This window comes from Mobula birostris, chromosome 2, assembly GCF_030028105.1.
Source record: "Mobula birostris isolate sMobBir1 chromosome 2, sMobBir1.hap1, whole genome shotgun sequence".
NCBI lineage: Eukaryota > Metazoa > Chordata > Chondrichthyes > Myliobatiformes > Myliobatidae > Mobula > Mobula birostris.
This window is the reverse complement of record NC_092371.1, coordinates 25,622,830-25,645,778: the sequence shown is the minus strand read 5'-3', so window position 1 is coordinate 25,645,778 and position 22,949 is coordinate 25,622,830. Positions and strand designations below refer to the sequence as shown.

General features: G+C 42.7%; 1 protein-coding gene across 1 annotated transcript in view; it reads left to right on the top strand.

Moving 5' to 3' along the window:
* The window catches only part of LOC140210488 (piezo-type mechanosensitive ion channel component 2-like), a 201,261-nt gene that overhangs the window by 146,340 nt on the left and 31,972 nt on the right, over positions 1 to 22,949 (top strand). Inside the window, exons 37-40 of the mRNA XM_072279479.1 lie at positions 1,125 to 1,313; positions 16,787 to 16,949; positions 18,372 to 18,501; positions 22,457 to 22,619. Of these exons, the coding sequence (XP_072135580.1) occupies positions 1,125 to 1,313; positions 16,787 to 16,949; positions 18,372 to 18,501; positions 22,457 to 22,619 (645 nt within the window). The remainder of the gene's footprint in view (positions 1 to 1,124; positions 1,314 to 16,786; positions 16,950 to 18,371; positions 18,502 to 22,456; positions 22,620 to 22,949) is intronic.

The following is a 22,949-nucleotide window of genomic DNA, read 5'->3' as shown; positions in this document are numbered from 1 at the left end:
TCCATCTCCTTCCTATAAAAAAGAAATGGACAAGGAGGAGCCTTGAACACCAGAAAGATCAAAAGGTTAAAACTGAACCTTTAGCGAAAAGTTCACGTCATTCTCCTCAAACTTCATGAAGTCACATATTTTGTCTCACCAAGTTGCTCCTGCTTGCACCAATATCCATCTTCATTGACAGCCTGCCATCCTTGCAACAGCATGCGGAAAATTCCAAAATGATGTGTGCTTGTTTCCATGTAATCTGAGAGCGCTGTCCATGCAGCAGCACACACACAAGGGGCTGGGGGAACTCGGTGGGACAGGCAGCATCCATGGAGGGAGATAAACGGTCGATGTTTCAGGCTGAGAGCCTTCAGCAGGACTGGAAAGGAAGGGGGCAGATGGCAGAATGAAAGGGTTGAGGGAGGAGAGGGAGCACAGGGTAGTGAGTGATGAGTGAGTGAATCAAGGTGAGAGGTCGAAGGTGGACAAATGGGAGTGAAGTGAGAAACTGGGAGGTGACAGGTGGAAGTGCAAAGGACTGAAAAAGATATAATCTGATGAAAAGGACAGTGAACCATGAAATAAAGAGAAGGAGTTGGGGAACCAGAGGAGAAAAGTCGTGGGTAATGAGAGCAGGGGAAGGGAATGAGAAGAGGTAAAAGTGTAAAAGGGGTGAGGGTAAAGAAAAGGGGGAGGGAGGACAGAGGGGACTGGTTACCAGAAGTTAGAGAAATCTAACATTGATGCCATCAGGTTTGAAACTACCAAGATGGAATACAAGATATTGTTCCTCTAATCTGCATCTAGCCTCAAATTGACATTAGAGTAGGCCACAACAGACATGTCACTGCGGGAATGGAAAATGGAATTAAAATGACTGGCCACCAGGAGATCCTGGCTGTTACAGGCCCAATCAGCCTTACCAGCTCACTGTTGCAAGTTTAGATTGCTCCTTTGTTTATTGAGGTGTGGAATTCATTATTATCTGATGGCCTTGCATGAAATAAAACACCCTTCCTCGCGACAGTAAGGAGACAGCTACTGCCATTTCATGCTATCTGTCACTGACCTTTGTCCCAGACCTAGTCCCTCCATGTGTACCAAGTATTTCACAATTCCTTACACCTGTTCCCCCACAGATTACCGTGGTTGTGAAATACTGCTTTCAGTTTGGCTTCTTTCCTTGGACCACCTCTTCCTATCGATTGCTTTACTTCAATCAACCTTTCTACCTGCCTAACATCATCGGCATTGAGAAGAAGGATGGTTATGTGCACTATGACCTTATCCAGTTACTGGCTCTGTTCTTGCATAGGTCAGTCCTCAAGGTAATTATGCTGAACTATAAATCTATTCATTTATTAGAACACATATTTAACTAATTGGTTTATTGTAATCAAGTGTACTAAGTACAATGAAAAGCTTCTTGTATGCATCTAGATAGATTATTCAATACAGTAGGTCACCAAGGTAAAGAAATCAATGCAGAATATAGGACACAGTGGCGTAGTGGTTAGCACCTAGCTTTACATCTCCAGCCTATAAGACCAGGGTTCGATTCCTGCCACTGTCTGCAAGGAGTGGGTAACTGTGTGGGTTTCCTTGCACACTCCAAAAGATGTATCATTAGGATCAGTGAGTTGCAGGCACCCTATGTTGGTACTGGAGCCATGGCGACACTTGTGGGCTGCCCAGCACAGTCCTCACTGATTTGATTCGATTTTGTGCAATTGAAGCATTTCACTGTATATTTTGACGTACATGTGACAAGTAAAGCTAATCTTGATATTGTTTTCTCTTTACAATTACAGAGAAAGTGCAGTGCAGGTAGACAATTATATGTCAGGGGCCATGACGAGGTTCAATTCAACTCCATTCAGGTTTCACTTAACCATACATGAATACTCATCAATGCAGGCAAACGGGACACCATTACTGTGGGGTCAACGTGCAAAGACACATTACCAGCAGTTGCACACAGTAAGCACACACAAGATCACAATCACGTAATAAAAGTCCCGATGCCCACCTCCCCATCCCCATCCCGCGATGCCACAGGTTGATGCCCAGTCCTCGCACATGCAAGTCAACAAACCCATACAGAATATCAGTAAGAACACAATGACACAGAATATGCATATATAGTCCAGAACCCCTAGCCCACTGGTATCATCTGTCGAATGGACCCCAACACCATGGCTTTGAGGACCAGTCCTTGCCCCGACAACCGACTCTTGCTTGGCAAATCCATGGTTTTGAGGACCTGCCCTCACACATAAAAGCACAGAATATAAGTGAAAACGTAACCGGGCAAATGTATCTATCTATAGTCATATAACCATATAACAATTACAGCATGGAAACAGGCCATCTTGGCCCTTCTAGTCCATGCTGAAGTCTTACTCTCACCTAGTCCCACCAACCAGCCCATAACCCTCTATTCCTTTCCTGTCCATATATCTATCCAAATTAACTTTAAATGACAACATCAAACCTGTCTCAACCACTTCTGCTGGAAGATCGTTCCACACAGCTACCACTCTCTGAGTAAGGAAGTTCCCCCTCATGTTACCCCTAAACTTTTGCCCTTTAACTCTCAACTCATGTCCTCTCGTTTGAATCTCCCCCACTCTCAATGGAAAAAGCCTATCCACGTCAACTCTATCAATCCTCCTCATAATTTTAAATACCTCTATCAAGTCCCCCCTCAACCTTCTACCCTCCAAAGAATAAAGACCTAACTTGTTCAACCTTTCTCTGTAACTTAGGTGATGAAACCCAGGTAACAATCCAGTAAATCTTCTCTGTACTCTCTCAATTTTGTTGACATCTTTCCTATAATTCGGTGACCAGAACTGTACACAATTTTTTGCAACAGACGGGGCTATGTCCACAACTCTGCAATTTCATGTGAAACTGGCACAGCTGTTGGCCTACCATAGCAAGCTATGATGCATATGTAGAAATTGGGTATTGGGAACATGCCAAGCCTTCTTAGCCTGCTAAGGAAGTAAAGACATTGGTGTGCTTTCTTGGTCATAGCATCTACGTGGCTCAATCAGAACAGATTGTTGGTGATACTTACACCTAGAAACTTGAAGTTCTCAACTATTTCATTTAAGTAATGTTGCTACAGATAAGGGTGTGTACTCTGCCTAGCTTCAGAACATAGAACAACACATTACGGGCCATTCAGCCCATCATGCTGTGCTGACCTACTCCATGATCAATCCTTCCTACATGGCCCATAGCCCTCCATTTTTTTTATATCATGTGACTTTCTAAGAGTCTTTAAAATGTCCCTGCAGCAGCCAATTCTAGCAACTCAGTGCTGCTGCGAGTGACCCCCCCCCCCATGGATTGTTATCCTTGTATGACAACCCCTCCAATGAATCGGATAATAATGTTCCAAAAGTCGAAGAACTGTATTCGATCCGTTATTAGCAACTCACAAAACATACAATCTTGAAGCATGACTAATCGTAAATTAAGTGTTCTTAAGTGGTCAAGAAAAGCTGTTACATCCTCCAGCTCCAAACTGTCCAGAGCGAAGCATGAATACATATCTTATTCCCTTTGCTTCTACCACACCTCCACTCACGTGACTAGTTACCATAATATGCAGATAGAAAACACGTGCATGGCTCATAATTCCAGCTCCCTGATTATGATACTATAATAATTACAACTTCATACTACCAAAACACAGGAGACATTCACACTGATGTCCTTTTTCTTGTAAGCAGTCTATCCTGGATCGTGACCTTCGCTTGACGAACCAAGTTGTTCCTCTTGACTGCATTCAGGGAAATCTGTCTCGAAATGTTGCTGCCAAAGCTCATCCAAGTTCAAAACTGAGATCCTGTTAATTGTTAGTTCTGGCCGAGTGTAGTCCCTTCCATCACCATGGTCGTCTTTCAATGGTCCATTAACAGTCCAATCTATCGTTGTTCTGACTGTGTGGGGTCCATCATTAGCACTGCGAATCACTTGCAATGACTCCAATGCCTTAGGCACATTCACCCCTATTAGCAGCTCAATTTCTGAATCAATTTCCACCAGATAAACATGCTTCAGGTGAGACCATTCCTGAAGATTTCACTGACGAGGATTATTCCCTTTGTGGACAGACACACTTTCCTGGGTATAGATGTTAGGCAGTTCACAGTGGTATTCACTATCTGACCCATGGTGTGTAAGAGAATGTGTGTTCCTTTTCCTGTTAGGTTGAGCTTGTTCATGAGTCATGAGGCTCCCTGTGCAGAACACTCTGTACGTCATTGATCTCGGAAACCATAAGTAACCACTGTCTTGTTACCCTTCTTAGACTTCACCTGAACTGGAATTATAGGAAGTTCACAATCATGGTCGCCAGCTCCCGTAAAGCTATTGGACACCAGGGTGTTACTCACCATTGTGTTTGATTCTTTCACACTTGTTTCAAATCCGCACCCTTTTCATCAGTTCCAGGCTCACTCAGTTTTAGCTTCACTTTTCACAATAGCCACAGTAATGGCAAAACTCCTTCCTTTAGCTTCAGAATGACTTTGTGATTTAGTTTTGTTCACACTTTTCCTTACTGCTGGTGGGGTAGTACCCTGTATACTTCCATGCATTGGGTGTGTAGAAATCCTTACTTGTTCCTGGATAAACTCGACAAGGTCGATGAAAGCAGCCTCATGGCTGTGATTATCCAGTAGCTCACAGGCAAGACATCTCCATTTCTCACTAAGCATGTAAGGCAACTTCTTTATAATCGATATATTAATAGGCATGTCCAGCTCTCACAGATACCGAACATCTGTCATTGCATTACAACAGGCCCTAAGAAAAAGAGTCTTGAAGAGCTCTCATTCCTTCTGATTTGATAGTTGGCCAAAGAAGAGCCTTTCCCATGTGGGTCACATCAATTTTCTGCTCCTGATCAAACTGTTCTTGTGGCAGATGGCCCTCCCCTGGGTTGGCTTGCTAGCAACTTGTGACAAGCTCTCTTGTGTAACCTCCAGTGAACTGTTCGAGAAAATAGAGACAGCTGCCATAATCATCAGTCTTGTCTTCAGTGCTATACTTGAAAGCTCTTATAAATGAATGACACTGCAATGGATTACCATTGAAGATTTGAAGCTCTCTTTTAAGCAGAGTTGCAATGCATTGTTGCATCACTAGCTTGCTATTTTCTTCCATGTCCTTATGGCCTCCAACACACGATATAGAATTTTAGCACATGAAACACGAGTGTCACCGTACCGTAAATCAATATCCTCAGAAGCACATTGTGCTATGGGATATGGCATAGGTTCAGAGTGCCTCCTCAGTGCAGGCTGAGAGTGAACATCCTGAACTACCCCTTGGGGTCCAAGCTCGTGGCTCATAGACATTTGAGGAATAAATGTATGCATGTTGACATCGAGTATGTTGGATTTTCTCAGTGGCATGTCAACAGAGGAAGTCACACCATAGCACTGTCCCGCTGAAGCACGCTTAGCACCCGCAGCACTTGAAACCTTCAGCACTTTAACTTCGGCCATTCGTGCTGCAATTTCTTCCTGCAACTTAAGCTGCTCCTTTCTTCTCCGTAGCTGCTCCTTTCCTTTCTGTAGCTGCTCCTCTTGTTCTTCCAGCGCGTGTTTTTCTTTCAATAATTGCTGCCATGCAAATAAAGCAGCTAAGTCAGCTTCTGTTTTAATGCATGCAGAGGAGGTATCTGATGTATGGGACACCCTGCTACTAATAGAACCTACTGCATGCTTGTTAGACGCACTGTCTTCAGGGTGAACATCATCCTGAAAACCATCAGATTTATACTTGGTCACAGAATGACCAGTAGCTTTATAAATATTTTCATTTCCTCCAGTAATCTGGCCTTCAACATCACAAACAAAATGCTGGTAGAACACAGCAGGCCAGGCAGCATCTATAGGAAGAGGTACAGTCGACGTTTCAGGCTGAGACCCTTCATCAGGACCAATTGAAAGAAGAAATAGTAATACTATATACTACAGTAATAATACTACTTCTTCTTTCAGTTAGTCCTGACGAAGGGTCTCGGCCCGAAACGTCTACTATACCTCTTCCTATAGGTGCTGCCTGGCCTGCTGTGTTCTACCAGCATTTTGTTTGTGTTGCTTGAATTTCCAGCATCTGCAGATTTTCTCCTGTTTGCGTTCAACATCACATGTTTGTTTCAACCATTGGTCAACAATTGCTATGACTGTATTAATAAGTGTATCAATACTTGGATTGCTTTCAGTTCGTGTACCTTGCTCTGAGATGGGCACTAAAGGCAACAGCAAGTTATATTGCTTAACAACATCTTCATGAAGATTTTTATATTGCCCAAATGAGACTGCACTCACGAAGCATCTAGTTGCTCTTTTGGTACCAGGAAACTTCTAATTAATGGTATTAAATCATTAACCTTCTTAACAACCTCATAGTAATCTTTCCAAATATTGTCAATTCTAGCCACCAAAGCTTTCTCAGTAAGTTTAATTTCTCTTTTAGTCTTGACTTCAAGGTCACTGTGTCCTACTTGACCCATGTCGTTTTCCAAGTGCACGAACCAGACAAAACAATGACATTCAATTCATATGTTGGCAGTCAAAGTATTTCGACATTTCAATAGAACCAAATGCCGAATTTTTCAGCAAACACCACAGCACAGAATATACAGTCAGCGATGACCATTCCAAACCCAAACACACAGCATGAATCAACAAAAGGTTGTTACTTGCCACAAGCTGCTCTTGGCTGCAGTGCTCCCATCTTCACAGACACGTCCAAATGCCGATGTTCATTTGATAAAATTGTTGAAATTTTTTGTTGACAAAATGCAGTGGTAATTCTAATGAATCAACTTGCGCTGCTGGCAGCCTAGCAAGAGTTGGACTGTTACTTGACCATTGAAAGGAGACCATGGTGGTGGAAGAGACTACTCTCAGCTGGGGCTGACAGTTAATAGGATTTCAGTTTTGAACATTGACGCACTTTGGCAACTGTAATTCAAGACAGATTTCCCTGAATGCAGTCAAGAGGAACAACCTGGTTTCTCAAGAGAAGGTCACAATCCAGGATAGACCACATACCAGAAAGAGGACATGTGTGTGAATGTTCAGATTCTATGCCTCTTGTGTTTTGGTAGTATGCAGTTGTAATTATTATAACATCATAATTAGGGGGCTGGATTGTAGGAGCCACACATGTCTTTTCTATCTGCATTGTATTCTGTGTATTGTGGTAACTAGTCTCATGAGTAGACGTGTGGTAAAAGCGAAGGCAATAAGTTCCATATTTGTGCTTTGTTCTGTGCAGCTTGGAGCTGGAGATCATATTCTTTGTTAACCGCTTAAGTACGCTTAATTTGCACTTAATTACACTTAGGTTTCATTGCTTCAAGATTATACGTTTTGCAGGTTGCTAAAAGAAGGATTGAATACAGGTCTTTTGGAGCATTATTATCGGATTGATCAGAGGGCATGTCATGCAAGGATAATAATCTATGGGGGTCACCAGCAGCAGCATTGATTTGTTAGAATTGGGGCACTACATGCCAGCCTCCAATTATTATACTGTAATAATTACAACTACATACTACCAAAACATGAATGCCTAACTTATTCCCTTTACTTTTACCATGCCCCGACTCACATGACTGGTTACTGTAATGCACAGAATAAACACACAATGCAGAACACAATGCAGACAGAGAACAGATGTGTAACTCCTACAGTTCCTGTTAGATTAGTCTCTACGTCCACAGATTGAGAACAGATAGAACATAGAAAACCTACAGCACAGATCCGTCTGATCCTCCAAGAGCCTTACCATTAATACTATATTCTGCCATCATATTTGACCTACCAAAATGAACCACCTCACACTTATCTGGGTTGAACTTCATCTGCCACTTCTCAGCCCAGTTTTGCATCCTATCGATGACCCACTGTACTTCTGACAGCCCTCCACACTATCCACAACACCCCCAACCTTTGTGTCATCAGCAAATTGACTAATCCATTCCTCCACTTCCTCATTCCGGGTCATTATTAAAAATAATGAAGAGAAGGGGTCCCAGAACAGATTCCTGAGGCACACCACTGGTCACCAACCCCCATGCAGGATATGACCCGTCTACAACGACTCTGCCTTCTGTGGGCAAGCCAATTCTGGATCCACAAAGCAAGGTCCCCTTGGATTCTATACCTCCTTACTTTCTCAATAAGCCTGGCATGGGGTACCTTATCAAATGCCTTGCTAAAATCCATGTACACTACATCTACTGCTCTACCTTCATCAATGTGTTTAGTCACATCCTCAGAAAATTCAATCAGGCTTGTAAGGCACAACCTGCCTTTGACAAAGCCATGCTGACTATTCCTAATCATATTATACCTCTCCAAATGTTCATAAATCCTGCCTCTCAGGATCTTCTCCATCAGCTTACCAACCACTGAAGTAAAACTCACTGGTATATAATTTCCTGGGCTATCTCTACTCCCTTTCTTCAATAAGGGAACAACATCCGCAACCCTCCAATCCTCTGGAAACTCTCCCGTCCCCATTGATGATGCAAAGATCATTGCCAGAAGCTCAGCAATCTCCTCCCTCACCTTCCAGAGTAGCCTGGGGTACATCTCATCTGACCCTGGTGACTTATTCAACTTGATGTTTTCCAAAAGCTCCAGAACATCCTCTTTCTTAATGTCTATATGCTCAAGCTTTTCAATCTGCTTTAAGTCATCCCTACAATCGCTAAGGTCCTTTTCCATAATGAGTACAGAAGCAAAGTATTCATTAAATACCTCCGCTATGTCCTCCACTTCCATACACACTTTTCCACTGTCACACTTGATAGGTCCTATCTCTCACATCTTATCCTCTTGCTCTTCACATGCTTGTAGAATGCCTTGGGGTTTTCTTTAATCCTGCTCACCAAGGCCTTCTCATGTCCCCTTCTGGCTCTCCTAATTCACTCTTAAGCTCCTTCCTGCTAGCTTTATAATTTTCTAGATCTCTATCATTACCTAGTTTTTTGAACCTTTCGTAAGCTTTTCTTTTCTTCTTGACTAGATTTTCAACAACCTTTGTACACCACAGTTCCTGTACCCTACCATCCTTTCCCTGTCTCATTGAAATGTACCTATGCAGATCTCCATGCAAATATCCCCCGAGCATTTGCCACATTTCTGCCGTACATTTCCTTGAGATCATCTGTTCCCAATTTATGCTTCCAAATTCCTGCCTGGTAGCTTCATATTTCCCCTTACTCCAATTAAACGCTTTCTGAAATTATCTGTTCTTATCCCTCTCCAATGCTATGGTAAAGGAGATATAATTGTGATCACTATCTCCAAAATGCTCTCACACTGAGAGAACTGACACCTGACCAGGTTCATTTCCCAATACCAGATCAAGTACCGCCTCTCCTCTTCTCTATATATTGTGTCAGGAAACCTTCCTGAACACACCTAACAAACTCCACCCCAGCTAAACCCCTTGCTCTAGGGAGATGCCCATCAATATTTGGGAAATTAAAATCTCCCACCACGACAACCCTGTTATTATTACACCTTTCCAGAATCTATCTCCCTATCTGCTCCTCAATGTCCTTATTACTATTGGGTGGTCTGTAAAAAAAACACCCAGTAGAGTTATTGACCCCTTTCTGTTCCTAACTTCCATCCACAGAGACTCAGTAGACAATCCATCTATGACTTCCTCCTTTTCTACAGCCGTGAGACTATCTCTGATCAGCAGTGCCACACCCCCACCTCTTTTGCCTCCCTCCCTCCCTGTCCTTTCTAAAACATCTAATGCCTTTGTACAGAAAAGCCTACAAAGAGTAATGGATATGGCCCGGTTTATGACAGGTAAAGCCCTCCCCACTATTGAGCACATTTATATGGAGCGCTGTCACAGGAAAGCGGCATCCACCATCAAGGACACCCACTAACCAGGCTGTGCTCTCATCTCACTGCTGCCATCAGGAAGAAGGTACAAGAGCCTCACGACCCACACCACCAGGTTCAGGGAGCAGTTCCTCTGCTCCTCGGCCATCTGGTTCTTGAATCGGGGGAATAACTTCACTCACCCCATCACTGAACTTTTCCCACAACCTATGGATTCTCTTTCAAGCACTCTTCATCTCAACATTTTGATATTTATTGCTTATTTAATTATAATAATTATTATTATTATTTCTTTTTTTCACTCTTTTGCTCTTTGTACTTGCCCAGATTGGTGTGTTTTTTTTCACATTATTGGTCATCTGTTCTGTTGGGTGTGGCCTATTCTATTATGTTTCTTGTATTTACTGTGATTGCTTGCAAAAAACTGAATCTCAGAGTTGTATATGGTGACATATATATATACTTTGATAATAAATGTACTTTGAATTTTGAACTTCACTTGCCACTATATGCTGAGGGTCCGAACGTCAGCTGCTGAATGGAGAGACGGCTTTTTATTCCATGTATCCAGTGCCAAGCTCTCCATCCCTTAATAGACCTTGAACAGGAGTTGTTTTCCAGAAAAAAAAACTGTAAGAAGTTCATGAAACATTTGTACTGTGGCTCCACAGTCAATGTTTCCAACAGGCATCCGAGTTTAGGGTTCCTGATACAGAAGGAGATTTTGGTCCTTGTGTAGCAAGAGGCTGTGTGGAACTGAAAGGGTTGCTCAACTGCCAGTAGCAAATTCTATCCAAGCACTTCCCTTTATATAATGGGACAAATTCAAGTGGACTGTGTAATGGGTACATGATTTCTCCTGCCAGTGCTCGCTACCTGAAGTCAAGTGATGCCCTAGGATAAAGCCCAATCTCCAGCACTTTCATTCTCTCCCCATTTTGCTGCTGTCTAAGCAAGTTGTTTCAGAGAATTGTACAAAGTAGCATCTTAATTCAAGTTGCAATATCTGTTCTCAGGGATGCAGTTTAGGTTTTAATGTCATATTTCTTTCTGTTCTAATGTATAATTTCACCCCAAATTAAACAGATTAGCTAATTTAAACAGTAAGGTATAGCTCCGTGGTTCCCAAACTTTTTTGAGTTACCCCCCCCCCCCACACTGTTAGGCCACATTCCCAATGCACCTCTCTCCCTTTCCAGACATTACATAAAAACTATTAAGAATTTTGATTTATGACGCAAAGAAAACAAGAACTGCAAATTCAAAGCAGTGACAAATAATTGCAAAAAAATTTCAGATCTATTTAAAGCTGCAAATAAAATTATTTCTTTATTTAATTGCAGTAAAGCAATTTTCATCGTCAATTTTAGAACATACATTAATATTCACTTCTTCATAGCTTTTTCTCCATTCATTAAGATGGATGGGCTTGGTGCAGTGATATCAGCTTCTCAACAGGCTGAATGTCACTCAGTAGGAGTCTCAGATCCCTACGTTCAATAACTTGCCGTCTGTTTCTTTTCTTGGAAAGAAATTGGGTGACTGCACTGAAACTGCACTCCACTACCTACTGTATGATGTTGGAAAGACAATAAAGAACATCTTGACCTTTTTTCACAGTCTATAACTAAAAGTCTTGATATGACTTTTTTGACCCTCTGCTTCAGCACAAAGACATTTTGTAACGAGATCAGTTCTTCCTCCATCCTTCCTGTTAGTTCCTCATGACCAGTGTTCAGGAATGGATTTATTACCCAATCTGGAACTTGGACTGAGAGAAGATCCTGAAATTTCCCTGACACGTCCTTATGCACCTCACCCAGGTGGGCACAGTATATTTGAAGATCATCACCTGTAATTCTTTCTTTCTCTTCCAACTCAAAGAGACTCAGAAATTGGAAAAAGTCACAACAGCCAATATTGCATTTAAATAAGGTTAACTTGGACAGAAACGTAGAGACGACTGATTGGACTTTGATTAGATTCATAGCATTTCATTGCAAATGAAGGTTGATTTCATCAAACTTTGTGAATAATTCTGACAAATAAGCAATGCCATGCCTAATATTCTTGAGTTGATTACTGAATGAAGCATTCAAGTCTTCAAAGAATTTTATCAGTTTCAAAAAGCATATAAAGACATCACTGGCAGTTTCCTTCTGAGATCCACCTGACTTCTGTGTGCAACAGCAAGAATTCAAACTGTTCATCATTCTCAATACAAATCTCTCCAAATAGTCAAGAATCAAAAGTACGGGACTTGATTTTATTTACCACTGTGATATAAGTATTTTATTATTCGTGAAGCTGATCACTTAAGTTTTTGGTGACAAGTTGGTGTCTGTGAATTACACAGTGAATGATAAATATATCAGTACGGCTTTGTTCAAGAACATAATAATTCCACAGTAATGTCTGATCATTGATGGTGCCCTATCTGTTGCACAAGCAAAGAATGTTGCTAGGCGGAATGTCCTCCACTTTGAAAAATTGCTTAACAACCTGAAATATTGACTTCTCTTTCATATCTGTTTCTAGTCTCCTCATAAATAACAACTCTTGAATCATGCTTTCATCTTTTATGAAACAAACATAAACAAGAAGCAAAGGTTCGCTGCCTGGCAAAGTTGACATCCAACTGCAGAGTTGTCCTAAGTATGTTGCACAATTTGTTTTCCACATTCTCAGACATTTCATCTATTCATCTTTGAACAGAGGTGTCACTGAGTGGAATCACTTTAATTATTTGGTCTGGTGACTTATGTAAAACCGTACACAGAACCTCCATTACTGCTGGCTGTATCAGATCTTCTCCAATTGTATGACGCTTTCCAGATTTAGTAATGAGCAATGAAACGTTTCATGAAGCATGCAAGCCATCACTGTTTTGTTGTGAAGTGCTGCACAACATGTCTTGAGGTGTTTTCTGTTTCTGAAAGTTTTCACAAAGTGACTGAAAATAAGCAAAATTCTTGTTTGCTTTGTCAGAGTGTGTTCTCTTCAAATGTTCAAGGAGCCTGGTTGGTTTCATTGCCTCCTTTGAAAAAAACTATTTCACACAACAGACACATTGGCTGCTGGTATAAATCCATATTTCAGATACTCTACACTGTCTTTTCTACACTTCTTTTTGTTTGGTCTGCTTCTGCCGTTTTCATTATGGATTAATGACCACGGTCAATTGCCTGTTGTTCAAGTCCAACCTCAAGCACTGCGATCAATAAAGGGGAAAGTTATGACATCATAGTAGCTCAGGAAAACTTGACTCTCTGCCTGAAGGTTGCATAAAGTGGGGCAACGATATCTTGGTTGGGCCGTGGGCTAGAGAAATGCGGTCAAGACCATTCTGAACTTTACCCCATTGACTGCATACACCAAATCACTCAAATTACATCACTGTGTGATTAGAGTACAGGAATCGTACTAGCTAACTCTGTACTACAGTAGTGAATGGCAATAACACAACTTCAGTCTGGGTTTCTCATGATATGCCAAATACAGAAGTGTCACTTTGCTTTCCAGCAACCGTAAAGCACTTTGAGTAAAGTCTGAGAGAATGGTGGGTTAGCAAGAGATGAGGTGATTATGTGATCATTGTAATCCATTAAGAGGCACTGACTATCAAATGTTAATACTAAGTCATTAATTTCTTAAATTGGGCCTACAATTCCTTAGCTGCCCCCTCTTGTTTCTGAGCACACTCCACCACCCCCTTTATCTTTATTGCCCTGTTGAAACTCCCACCCCACACTGGGGGTGGGGGCGATATAGTCCACTTTGGGAACCACTGGTATAGCTGGACAACTTGGAGAGTTTTGAGTATTCTCATTACAAATTTCAATCACGAGGGTACTCTGTTGAGGGAAAGGAATCTTCAGAAAGCAGATATGCCAACATCAAACATAGAACAGTACAGCATTGTATAGGCCTTTCTGCTCGCAATGTGCCAAACATTTAACCTACCTCAAGATTAGCCTAATGGTTCCTTCCCACACAGCCATCTTTCATCCATGTGCCTACCTAAAAATCTCTCAAACGTCCCTAATATATCTGCCTCTACCTCCACTCCTGGCAGCACATTCCATCCAGTCTCTGTGTAAAGAAAAACCTACCTCCGACATCCCTCCAAACACCTTAAAATGATGCCCTCTGACGTAATGACCAATCCCTGGAATATGTTGCCAGTCTTGGTTTTATTTTCACTGGTCTTCATAGAACAATAACTTTATGGCACGAGGCAGACCTTTTGGTGCTCTGTGTGTTTGCTATTCCTTTGAGCTATCCAGCTAGCCCCAGCTCTCCTGCACCGGAACACCTCCGTGTCTTGTGTGTTTTTCTGGACAGTGCATGTGTCTGGATGCCAGGATGAATGTGTCTCTGTTGAGCTGCTGTTGGACGGCCAGGGAGTGTTCAATCTCAGACACGGTTTGCACATGAAGGATGTCTATTTGGACACAGCAGGGATTTGCATCTTGGAGTCGGAATTATGGGACAGAAAGAGACTGTTCAGACCGGTGAGTCTGCATTGACCAACAACCGCCCATTTACAGTGATCCCCCATTAACCCGTTTCATTAATTCTCACACTCCCATCAAGTCCCCGCAGATTCACCACTCACCCATGCATTAGAGGCAATTTAGAACAGACAATTAATCCACTGACCCACATGTCTTTGAGATATGACAGGAAGATAGAGGAAACCTCGATGGTCACAGGGAGAATGTACAAAATCTATAGACAGCGCCTGAGGTTGGGATCGAATCCAGGTCACTGGCACTGTGAGGCAGCAATCCTACTAATCGAGTTATTGAGACATCACTAAATGGGAAACAGGCAGAGAAAATAGAAAATAGATCATGTCGTTTTCTATTTAAATTGAAGGCCTTTATGTATAAATCCAGAAACAGAACATGAACAGGACTCTCAGCCACAACGTTGTGCTGAACTAATTACAGCAGTAATTAAATATCTAACTGAACTCGACCCTTTTGCCAACACAGCGTCCATATCCCTCCATTCTCTGCACTTTCATGTGTCTAGCGAAGAGCCTTTTAAACAGCTCTCCACTACTGCCCCTGGCAGCCGCCAATCTCTGGAAAAAAAAACGATCATCTTGCAGTTTCTGAAATTTGACTGGCACTTGTAGCCAGGTGGCTCTCTGGCCACTGGAGATGTGTGAGGTGACCTCACTTGTCACCCGTCGGTCTTAGAAGGAGCTGAAACTGGATGGTCGCCAGCCACCACTGAGAAGCATGTTTTCACTCAGCTCAACTCACTGCAAGTGCCCTGTTTAAAGGTCAAGTCACAGCACTTGACACTTGCCCGTAGAGTGTGCTGCAAGGAACTAGAGGTGATGGATGCTAGGGAGGCTGTTGCAGACTGTTGGGTGAGGATAATTCACCACTGAGAGGTTTTGCCTGAGACAGATGCAGAGGGGAGATGCCTGTGGACCCTGAGGGAGGAAAGGGGCAAGGGCTGTTGCTCAGGCCCAGCCAAGAGTAGTCAGGGAGCTAAACTCTTTGTCCTGGGGGATCCTGACAGGGTCTGTGAAGCGTGGTTTCTCCTGTGGGTCAATCCAGTACAAAGGGGGTCACTGTTTAATTAATATGGGGCTGCCAACTTAAGATGGAGGTGAAGCAATGTTTTTCACTCTGAAGGTTATGAGTCTCTCGTAACATAATACATATATCAGTACAGGCCCTTTGGCCCATGATGTTGTGCTAACCCTTTAACCTACACCAAGATCATTTTAACCCTTCCCTCCCACAGAGCCTTCTTTCATCCAAGTAAGGAGTCTCCTAAATGTCCTTAATATATCTGACTCTACCGCTACATTTCACGCAGCCACTGCTCTCTGTGTAAAAAAAACACTTACCTCTGACATCCCCCCTATACCTTCCTCCAATCAGCTGACTTCCTCATATTAGCCAATTCCTTGCTGGAAAAATGTGTCTGGCTGCCCACTCGATCTATGCCCCTTCATCTGGTGCTCCTTTATCTTTCCTCACAAAGGTCTGGAGGTACTGTATAATATTTAAATATTTTTAAGGCAAATGTAAATAAATTCTCAATGTCAAAGTCAAAGTAAATGTATTATCATAGGAAAATGAAGGTTATCGTGGATAGGTCGAAAAGTGGTGGCTCGGTTACCCCCAAACAGCCATGATCTTATTGTACATGTCTGCGTGGCAGAGTGACCTACTCCTACTCTCAGTTCGCACGCACAAGGCAGACTTTGTTCATCGTACCTGTCTTGTATCTGTACCAACAGTGCTCTAGTGAGATAATGGAATCTGTTAAATCGGTTTACTGTTGACACACGCTCCAAGATACAGTGAAAAACGTTGCTTTGCATGTCATCCCTACAGACACTACATAACATCAGTACATCAAGTAGTACAAAGAAAAATAATAACAGAAAGCAGAATAAAGTGTTACAGTTACAGAGAAAGCGCAGTGCAGGCAGACAATAAAGTACAAGGCCATGATGAATAGATTATGAGATCAAGGGTCCATCTGATTGAACAAGAAACCTGTTCAATTGTCACATGACAGCAGTGTGCAGTCTCTCCTTGAGCTGATAACATGAGCTTTTGGGCTTTTGTATCTTCTGCCTGATGGGAGGGGGCAAGGAGAGAATGTCCAGGGTTAGTGGGGGGTCTTTGATTATGCAACACATTCACTGATATTTTGGGGCTGATTTCTACTTCCAGCGATCAGCAGGGTGTAGAGAAGCAGCTTGGATTTAGTGCCCCTGTTTCACAGAGATTTCTGGGTTTTTCTCTTGGAGGAAATACTCACTTCTCAACTGGGCAGATACAATCTGAACAGGGTGATCTTTCTCTTTGGCAGTCTGATTGCTGATGGTCGTCATCTCCTTTGTTCTCTGACAGCGTCACGGTCTGTGGGATTCCCATGACGCACAGAAGGAGCAGAAACAAGGCAAAGGAGAAGCGAAGGAAGAGAACAGCTACACTGAGAGCACAGAGGACATGGCAAGGGCAACAGGGAGGAAAGGCATTTCCAGGCGATTGTCAAGACGACTAGACAGGGGAGGTGAGTTTGGACAAAGGAAGGATAGATCAATCCAGGAGTCCTCTCTGTGTGTTCTCTCTACTCCGGTAACTCAGCAAGACCTATCAGAAAAAAACCCTCCTTTTTCCTCCCCCTCCTCACCACCTCTTTTCCTCCCCCTCCTCACCTCCTCTTTTCCTCCCCCTCCTCACCTCCTCTTTTCCTCCCCCTCCTCACCTCCTCTTTTCCTCCCCCTCCTCACCTCCTCTTTTCCTCCCCCTCCTCCCCTCTTTTCTTCCCCTCCCCTCCTCTTTTCCTCCCCCTCCTCCCCTCTTTTCCTCCCCCTCCTCCCCTCTTTTCCTCCCCCTCCTCCCCTCTTTTCCTCTCCCTCCTCCCCTCCTTTCCTCCCCCTCCTCCCCTCCTTTCCTCCCCCTCCACCCCTCCTTTCCTCCCCCTCCACCCCTCTTCTTTTCCTCCCATTCTCTCCCTTCCTTCTTCCTCACCCCCACCCTCCTACCCTCCGGCATTCCCCCATTCCCCTCACAGCCTGTGCACACAATCACTCATCTGTAACCCACTCCCCATCACCCCCACACACCTCACTCCCTCACACTTTGCCCATTGACCTCACTCACCTGCCCAGCCCAGTTTGGATACTCAATCTCTCCCTCAACAGGCCTCTTGTCACTCCACATACACGTAACAGCCACCCACGATCACACTCTTGAACTCAGGCCCTTCCCAGAGCTGAGCCAAAACCCCTCCCTTGGCCAACCTGTTACAGCAGATTCATTGCTCGTTTTGGTCAGTTGCTGGTCATGAACTCCTGCTGTGCTCCAGTTAGAAGTTGTATTTTCCTACATTATAACATTGACTGCACCTTGAAAACAATTCATGCATTGTAAATTAATTTGGAAAAGCCTGGGATAAAGGAAGCTTTCAGGGAGATATTTTGGAGATCAAGCAACAGAGATTAAGGCCACTGATGGAGTTCAAACATGTAAACACTGAAGAATGGGAGAGAGTGTTGACCAGACACTTGGACTGCTTCTTCATGTCATGCGTGACCTGATACTACATCCACTTTCTGGCCCGATCCCCGTATCCCTCATTTCCCCATTGATCTCAAACTTGATCTTACTCCATGGCAAAGCATCTACAGCCTCTGAAATGGAGTGAGCTGAAAATCTAGAGCCTCTCAGTTCTGTCCATAGCTTGAGGCAGTGACTTCTGGATTTAATCAGGTACATATTGGCCTTGGTGAAGGCAAATGACAGAGCAGTTTCAGAAGAGTGCTTGGGCTGGACAGGTAATGAAGCACAGGACCAGCTGTGACTAATTGAAGAAGCAGGCATGACCAAATTTGGCCAAACCCCTGCATGTGTAGGATGGGATAGTGTTGTAGAGTGAACTGGTGGAATATTCATTACTGTGGAAATGAGTCACTGACGTGTTTCTCTTCAGACAGAACAAAAATTTCAAAGCGATCGAAAAAGAAAAGGCAACAACCAAAGTCACGCAGTGGGTTAAGAGAAACCATCAAGGAATGGATAAGGGAGAAAGGGCGGAGAGTGAAACGATACATCATCACCCTGTAAGCATATCCTGCTGGTTTCTGATTTGAAGAGTCGTTCGAGAGTCTGCCCTTGCTCTAAGTGGGCACACACTCCCTGAGACTACAAACTGGCTTTTCAATGAGTGAGGGGTGTTAAGGGGCTAAGTTGCAATGAACTGACTCCATTTATTGGATCTGGAGATGTCCTCTGGAAATTTTCAAGAGTGATAGAGTGAAAGATTTGGCAAGATTGAAAAGAGTGAGAAAGTATTATGCATCTTATGTTCAAAAGTAGTGATGTGGGGGACGTCCCTCATAACTGTTCATCATGCTTTGTGATACAAGTGAGCAAGAACAAACACATTTCTCATGAAATCAGCAGCAAGAAATGCAGTCAAATATTTTGATAATATTTACTTCACGAAATTCGAACGTAGTTGCTGCTTGTTTTGAGGTTTCAAATATGATGGTTCAACATGGAAAATCACTCAGTGATGGGGAGTATGTTAAAGAATCACAGCCAGATTGTACTGCTTTCCTATCTGACAGTTTTCCAGAAAATGAAAAAAAATAGTGCTTTAAGGATTTGCCATTGAGCATAAATGGTAAAAGAAAGAATATTAATGATCGAAACCAAAATTGCAGAACAACTAACAAAAGATGTTAGTTCATGTGAATTTCTTTCCATTTGGCTTGAGAGCACTGATGTTACATCATCAGCAAGGCTAGCCATTATTGCCTGATTTTGTAGGAATGATAAAATATGCGAAGAACTGGTTAACTTAGTAACATAACCACCATGTTCAGGTAACAACGTTGGGTTGAAATACAGTGTCTTGAAAAAATATTCAGTCCCCACAACTATTTTCACATTTTACTGTCTTATTTGAGGTTGGATTGTACATCATGTCAAATCAAAAGGAAAATTCCAAAACCCAAAACAATTTACTAAAAATTAAAAACCAAAATTGTGAGGCTGATAAAGTATTCATCCCCTTTGTAATCTCAGGTGCCAACTCATCCAATTTGTTGATGTTGAAAATTGGAGGATCACCTGTTTTCAATGAATTCATCAGAATAAACACCCCCTCTCTCTGTAAGGTCCAACAGTATAGTAGATTTTCAACGCACCAAACCAAAATAAGGACAATAAGAGCATTCAAGACAAGTCAAGGAAATAATAGAGAAGCATAGATCTGGGAAAGGATAGAAAACCATCTCAAAGGCACTGAACATACCTCAGAGCTCAGTACAGTCCATTGTGGAAAAAGTAGAAAAAATATGAAACCCCAGCCACACTGCCTTGGTCAGGCCACTCTCTAAACGTAGTCGCTGTTGAGGAATGAAACTTGTAAGAGAGGCTACTGTGATATCAACAGTCACTGAATGAGCTGCAGAAGTCAGTAGCTTCAGCTGGAGATGAAGTTCATGGCTCCACAATCTCTAAGACCTTGCATAAAAAGGGTGTTTATTGGCTGAGTGGCAAGGAGAAATCCTTGGCTGAAAAAGAAGTATATCCCCTTGCCCATAAAGAGTGCAAAGTGTCACTTAGAAGACACTGCAAAGGTAGGAAGAAAATCTTGTGGTCGGATGAGATTAAAGTGGAACATTTTGGCCTCAACTCTAAGCGGTACGTGTGGCGTAAATCTAATACTGCGCATCAGCCAGGTAACACCATCCCTACTGTAAAGTATAGTGGAGGTAGCATCATGCTATGGGGATGTTTTTCAGCAGCAGGGACTGGAAATCTGATCAGGGTTGATGGGAAGATGAACGATACTGAATACAGAGAGATCTTGGATAAAAACCTGCTAGTCTCTGCTAGAAAGCTTAAAGTGGGGAGGAAGTTCATCTTTCAGCAGGACAACAACCCAAAGCACACTGCCAGAGCAACCACAGGGTGACTTCAAATGATATAATTTGATGTCCTTGTGTGGCCCAGTCAGAATACTGACCTTAACCCAATCAAACATATTTGGCAAGACTTCAAGTTAGCTGTCTACCACTGCTCCCCAACTAATATGGCACAGCTTTGAGCAGTGAAGGTCTGTTTTGTAACAGGAACGTACCTGTGAAAATCCTGAGTGTAAGTGAACACTCCAAAAATGTCTAGGGTGCCCTGTGGCAGATGCATGAATGATTAGCAAGGCGAATTACTAACAATGGTAATCCCTGATCTTCCTTTACATTTCTTTCTTTTACTGAAATTAAATCTGATCGCAATGTGCAATCTAATTTCTGGACTATGAATGGATAAATCAGTAGCAAATAGATTCCACAACAAGCAATATTGTGGCTTCCACGGTGGCCTAAAGATAATGAATCAATATATGATTTTGAAAAAGTAAAAAGCAAGAAGCAAAGAAGGTTAATAGAAATTTTGGGGTTTATTTATGTGACAATTAAAATGTCTTCACGGGTGGAGGGAGCAGACCAAATGTTTAGTAAAAGGGTGGTGGTTAAAATACAAAGGTTAGAAATTGTGTTTCAGCCAAACAAGGCTGGATAGTCATATCTGGATGCCTGTGAGAGAATTCAGGAACCACACCTTAGGAAGCGTACATTGGGCTTGGATTTATTGCACAGCAGATTTACCAGAATAATTCTTAGCCTCCATGAAGAATCAGTGGTTGCATGAGCAAGGACCATGTTCTCTGAAACTTAGTATGTTGAGATAATTAGTTTGAGGGTATTGAGGCCAGGCAGAAGGAAGCTCTTCCTGCTGAGGTCTGGCACTAGGTAGAGCTAAATTTAGAGTCAAGGCCATTTTAGGGTAGTTGTTAGTACATTCTTCCATTACATAAAGGGAATTGCAAGCTGAGAGTTCCATCTCCCATCAGCAGCTGATTGCAACATATTTATTTATTTTTAACAGAAGACTATTGGTTTTGGTTTATCAAGGGGTCAAAGAAAATGGGACAAGGACAAGTGTATAGAATGAAGTCACAAGTTGGGCCTGGTCCCACTAAATTGCAAAAAAAAAAAAGACCTGCTGCTGTTTCTGCTCCTGTCACTCTTCAAGTGCATGACAGTGAAGCTACCAATAATCTGTTGCTGTTTGTCATCTATCTCAATGATCTGGATGATAATGTGGTTAACTAGATCAGAAAGTTCTTAGGTGACACCAAGATAGGAGGTGTAGTGGACAGTGAGGAATACTATCAGAGCTTGCAGTGGGATCTGGGCCAGCTGGAAAAATGGCCTGGAAAGTGACAGATGGAATTTAACGCAGACAGGTGCAAGGTGCTACACTATAGTAGGACCAACCAGGGCAGGTCTTACACAATGGACGGTAGGGCACTCAGGTCTGAATTCATAATTCATTGAAAGTGGTGGCAAAGGTACCCCCCCCCCCCGCAACACTCACCTTATATGTATGCCCTCTGGCATTAGACAGTTCAACCCTGGAAAAAAAAGATACTATCCATCTGCTCTATCTATGCCTCTAATAATCTTATAAACCTTTATCAGATCTTCCCTCAGACTGCCTCTCCAGAGAAAACAACCCAAGTCTGTCTAACCTCTCAGTTAGGGAAGGTGTCAGAGGTGCTTTTTCTCACACAGAGAGTGCTAAGTGCCCAGAACACACTGCTGGTAAAGGATGTTTAAGAAACTCTTAGGTAGCCACATGGTTGAAAGAATAATAGAGGGTTATTGGCTGTGCAGGAGGGAAGGATCAGATTGATCTTGGAATAGATGTCGTGGGCTGATGGGCCCATATTGTGCCCTACTATTCTGTGTTCTGTGTTTCATTCTGTGTGGAAACAAAAATGGGCCATAGCTTGCCAAATTAGTAACATTGCAACATTGACTGAGTGGACAGGACTGGGGTCTTTCTGTTCCTATTGCTGTTTGAAGTGTTAACTTATCTGGGTAGAGGGAGAACCACGCATACACTGTGCTGTGCAATGGTAGTAAGAGTTTGCTCATGTTAGTAAGATGCATGTGAACAGAATTTCCGTCAAAGCACACGTGTGAAATATTGATTCCAAAGTCTTTCACTCTGCAGAGCTCTTCAGATCTTCCTGCCCATGAAGCAATTCTTCTACAACATCATCCATCCTGAGTATAACGCTGTGTGCGATGTCTACGCTCTGATGTTTCTGATCGATGTCATTAACTTCATCATCATTGTTTTTGGATATTGGGCATTTGGAGTAAGTAAAGGAATCTGCTCCTACAGTTGCATTTACCAGCTAATACTGTGTGTTTCTGCCTCAGTAAAGCAGCCCGCATAATCAAAGATGCACTGACCCTACACACTCTCTCTTCTCACCTCTCAGAAGATACACTGACTACCAGACTAAAGAACAGCTTCTACCACACTGTTATATGACTATTAAATAGTTCCCTACAGGAACTCTTGACTTCACAATCTAATTTGCACTTTATTGTGTACCTGCACTGCACTCTCTCTGTAGCTGTTACACTTTATTCTGCATTGTTACTGTTTTGCCTTGTTCTACCTCAATGCACGGTGTAAACAG